At 40.2% G+C, this 5218-nt stretch overlaps 1 protein-coding gene across 1 annotated transcript; it reads left to right on the forward strand.

Moving 5' to 3' along the window:
- The first annotated feature begins 2377 nt into the window (after window positions 1-2377).
- On the forward strand, window positions 2378-2941 carry LOC101293101 (ethylene-responsive transcription factor ERF034-like). The gene has a single exon (XM_004301128.1). It carries the CDS (start codon window positions 2378-2380, stop codon window positions 2939-2941), a length of 564 nt encoding a protein of 187 aa, XP_004301176.1.
- Window positions 2942-5218: the final 2277 nt, after the last annotated feature.

The raw sequence follows: 5218 nt of genomic DNA on the forward strand, positions 1-5218 counted from the left end.
ACGATCCGAACTTAAATATCATACTCCACAGTCGTAAATACAACCTCTCCAAAATACGACTTAAATCCAACGGCCGGATTCTACATTAATTACCCGCCAAAAATACCACACTTCGGAAATTCATAAACCTATCCAAAACTCATCCAAAAATTCCATAACTCACTTCAATAAACTCCCCTTAATATTCCAAATTTAACAACATTAAAATCTCCCAACCGGCGGCGGCTCCGCCGGCAGCGGCGGCCGGAGGTCAATTCCGGCGACCTCCAAAACCTATGAAATTTTAACAGCATCTTCCTCTCATCAAGCTCTACAACTTTCATAACTAGCACAAACACCAATTCCAAGCCTAACTAGGGCAATCGAACTAAAAACATCAAAAACACCATAAAACTTCCACCTCAAATTTCTCCTTACCTAGCTCAAGAGGGAATGAGTCCTTTTAGGGCAAGGTTGCTGGGTTGGAGGGCCACAAAACCATACCAAGCTTGCCCAGATTGGTGGCCGGAGGAGGAGTTCCGGCGAAGGAAGCTCGGGCAGCCCTTGCTTTCGGGCGGCACCGCTCTCTCACGGCGGCGCTAGGGCTCCTCTCACCGGTCTAGAAATGTTGCTGGGAGGGAGACCGACCGAACGGGACCGGTCCGGCGGCGAACGGAGGTCGGACGGCGGCGGGAGGACGGCCGGAATTCTGCTGGGTGTAGAGAGAAGAAAATCGGGTGAGAAGAGAAGAAAAATCGGGAGGGAGGGAGAAGAGAAAGAAGAAGAAATGGGTTGGGCTCGGCCCAGCCGACCCAACACCCCTTTTAACCCATAATTCCAAAATTCAACACCCCGAAAAATAATACCCGAATAAAAATTACCTTTTACTAGCTAAAATTTACTATTTTTACCGTCGTCGTATTTTCCTCATACGAATAATCCTCCTCACATAATCGTCCCCGAAACCCCTCTAGGGACCAATTAAACTATTTACTCAATGATCGAGACGGTAAAATTCTTATTATAATCACGCTAGTAAATAAAGTAAAAATATAAGGGTCGGGATGTGACACTACTACTATAAAAGCCAACCGTTCATAGTTTCACCAAAATATGTTTTGTCTAAAATAACTTTTGAAGTAAACACTATGTGTAGACACCTCAACGAACTCATGTAGACACTCTCATCATCTCTATATGTTATTAGGGTAAATAGGTAAATAACTTAATATGCAATTAAAGAGATAACTATGAGCTTTCTTTGATAAAAATTGAAAATCAATTAGTTAGGATGCACCACTAACTGTACAAAACTATATATATAAGAAAGAAAAAAATAACTACAAGTTAACAATGTGTTCCACACGCAAAATAGGCGAGTATAAATGCTAGCTAGTAATTAGGTAATACGCACGTTCTAGTTCTACTGGTATAAGCTAGCTTTCATAGTGGTATAAGTAATCTACAAATGAGAGATATTAAATTTGATATGAAAGAGTACTAATTATTGTAATATTTTCTGAATAAAACATATGTCATAATCACGCATTACAAAATCTCTAATAATGTGTAGATCTTAATAGTATACGTGCGACATTTCACCTCACTTGTTTCGTCTACAAAGCTTGAAACATATTTCAAACAACAAAGATAACTATATACATATATAGATGCCAGCTTTCACCATAGCGCTAAACTGCGATACTCCATCCATCATTATGAGTGTTGTAGCCTGAGAAAGCACACAGAAACAAATTTTCTCCTTGACATTTGTTCTAGGGATAGGAGGTTCACCATGTCAGAGGTAAATCAGTACTTCCTCAGCAGATACCTTCTTGATTAATTTTTTTTTGGGGGTGGGGGGGGAGAGTTTTTGTTCTATGACCCTAATGCATGTACGCCCTCGCCTTTTCTTCGAGTGAGCCTTCGGTACTCTTTGCTGCAATCAAAGTACCGCGGCCCTTTGGGCTCTGGTGTTGGAATCAAACGCCTTCAAGTCAACCATGCATGAAGAGATTTCAGAAAATAATTTTTAAAAACAAAACTTAGAAAATTATAGTGTAGGTTTTTAAAGTTTACAATGCTATCGACGGTTAACTGTGAGGATGAAAAAGTGAAAACATCGTATTGTTGTTTTCGGTTTTGTTTTGGACGTAAAATATGAATACATGTTCAACTTTTACTTTTCATGTTTGAAAAATATCTAAAACACTTGTTAGTCCTTCTTTTGGCCAAACAGTCAAAACATCAACTTGGGAAAGCAACAACCCAATAATGTCGTATCCTTTAATGTTTTGGTCCCATTAACTGCTTATAGTTTTCTTATAAATCATCTATGCCACTCCCTTCTTTTTCCCAATCACCACCCTGGCACAGTGGCACCCTCTTCTCCAAAGACATGGAATCAGTAATAACTCAAAACGGGGAGCGGAAAAGCAGTGAAGAAGGTAGTGAGCAGAAACCAACGTATAGAGGAGTTCGAAGGCGTGAATGGGGGAAATGGGTATCAGAAATCAGAGAACCGAGAAAGAAGTCCAGAATTTGGCTCGGAACTTTTGCTACAGCGGAAATGGCTGCGCGAGCTCACGACGTCGCAGCTCTGACGATCAAAGGCCGCTCGGCTCATCTCAACTTCCCTGAGCTAGCTCAGGAGCTTCCTCGTGCCGCTAGCTCATCGCCGAAAGACATTCAAGCCGCTGCAGCTAAAGCTGCTGCTCTTAGTTACCCTAGCTGCAGCAGCACGGTCAGCAGCAGCAGCAGCAGCAGCAGCAGTCATGAAGCTCAAGAACACTACGCCGAACCGGCTCAAGATTCATCACCTTCGGAAACAATAAATGATGACACATTTTTTGACCTTCCTGATCTGCTGTTAGACGTTGGACATTATCGTAGTGATGATGCCTACTGTTTCTCGATAGTTGATACAAGTATCAGTCTAGAAGAGCCTTTCTTATGGGATTAGAGAGCAATATACTGAAGTGCCATAAACCACCGGCTTAAAGACTCCATATTTAGACTCTGGAGTACATTGCTAGCTAAAGTGAAGACGATGGTGATGGAGGAAGACTTTGAACTCTGGCCTTGAAGGTAAACACCCTAATTACTACTGGAGCTACAAGATCACTGAAAGCTCAGTGCTGAGTGTATATTTACTTACTCCATGTATAAAGATTTTCATTATAATAAAGAACCTGAAGTCAGTGCTCATTAATTTCATGTATTGTTCGATCTCTAAGTCTCTAATCTTCTTCCTTTTTTTTTTTTTTGGTCAGAATATATGTATCAACATCTTAATTATAAGTGAAAAACTTTATCAATGATTAAAGGCGGATCTAGGAATTGAAATCGGGTGAGATTTGATTTTCTAATTTTCACCATAAAAAAACTCAGTGCAAGAGAAATATTATATATTAAAAGTAATGATACACTTAGACAGGAGACATAGTGAGCCTAATTACCTCTCGAATGCAAGATATGCAAAACAAGATTCATAAAAATATCCAAATGTAACACAAAAGAACCTAAGTAAATAGAAACTGTATAGAGATGTAAAAGCTTTGAGGGAGCACGTCAGCCCATTCTCTTCAGCCCAAAAGTAAAATTACTGGTAGTCCAAGTGAGACTTAGAGCCTAAAATATTACAATTATATTAGGATAGGTGATAACTACATGAAAGAAATTTTTTTGCCCTAAAAATTTGGGTGGGACTTAGTCCCACTCTTCCATGCTCTACATCCGCCCCCATTGACTAGTACTGCAAAATTTCCATGTCTATGAGTATGCGCTTACAGACTATATAGATCTAGCTAGACACATTAGACTGTACACGCAGGGCTGGTAAATGCAAATTGAATAAAAGAGATGTTGGCATGTCGCGAAGGTATTTGATATCATAATGTAGTATCAGTCTGTTTGTTTTTGAGGTATTACGTTTACGCAAGTCATGCATTCACGCATGTACGTTTCCATTGTATGTGTCGTCGATCAACATATCGCAGCCACCAAAAGCACCACCAGAAACCAGGCCACCACAGTCTGTTCAAACCCAAACCCCGGGTTTGTGTGTGGCTCTGCAATAATCCCAGCGCAGTCGACCAAGATCTATCTCCCACAGTCCCACGAAGCCATTAATTAGCATGATTATGGAGCCTTCTCTGCACGAAGGTATCTTCACCTCAATTCCTCGACTAAAACCAGCATGTAATTCGTTTTCAACTTCAACGTATATATGTCAGAGATCGATGTTAGAAACCATGAATTATTGAACAGAAAAGCTAAAAATGAAAGGAAAGCAAAGAAAGAAAACGCAGAGAGCTAATTAATTTGGATGCTACATTGTGCTATTGTGTTTAAGATAAAATGTCATGAGATTATAAAAAGTACATAGAGGCTAGGGCTGAAGATGTAGAATGACATAAATGTCATTACGATACAATTGCAATAATCCTAACAATCGAGACACATCCATGAGCAAACTGCACACAGAGCAGAAATGGATGAGACACGTTTTTAATAGCCATTGACGCTGGAAGACTGTACACTCGACCGCTAGGAGAAAACTTAATTTGGTTCTTTTTTCGGGCTGTAACCTGTTCTGCAGATTTGAACTCATTACCATATGGATTGTGGTAGCTCTTTCGGTTCTTCCTCAGTTACTACAAAATTGATTGTGGTAGTTCCTCAGTTACCATATGGATCCCTTTGTTTATTATGCAGTTCTTACTTCTCATTCTGCCCTCCAAATCAGAATGGGCCATGGGGTAACACAAAATTGAGAACATCAATATCTGTAAGCACTGTTAAGCAGGAAAATGGGGAGACGAATGACGAGGCAGCTGCATTGACATCTCACCCAGATTAGAGAGGTTTGTGTGTATGTGTGTATATCTATGTTTAAACGTTCTCCGCGAGTCCTAAACACCTCTCTCCATCGTATCTTACAGGCGGAGACCCAAATCAAACACAACTACCGGCAGGGACCGTTTAGTCAGGACACCTGCTGCCGCCAAGTTACTATCCCACTATCCTGATCGATCACTGTAATGCGTTTAATCCGTGATGTATGTACGTGCCTGTCCGGTCTCATGTATAAAGCATATATGGTCCTTCCCTCTTATTCATTATAATATCTTGACCTAATTTATCTGAGGAAGCTCTGGAATATCTGAACATTGAGCTCGTTCATGCTCATATATATAAATATATATATATATATATATATATACGTTCTACTCCAGAG

This window comes from Fragaria vesca, linkage group LG5 (genome assembly GCF_000184155.1).
Source record: "Fragaria vesca subsp. vesca linkage group LG5, FraVesHawaii_1.0, whole genome shotgun sequence".
Classification (NCBI taxonomy): domain Eukaryota; kingdom Viridiplantae; phylum Streptophyta; class Magnoliopsida; order Rosales; family Rosaceae; genus Fragaria; species Fragaria vesca.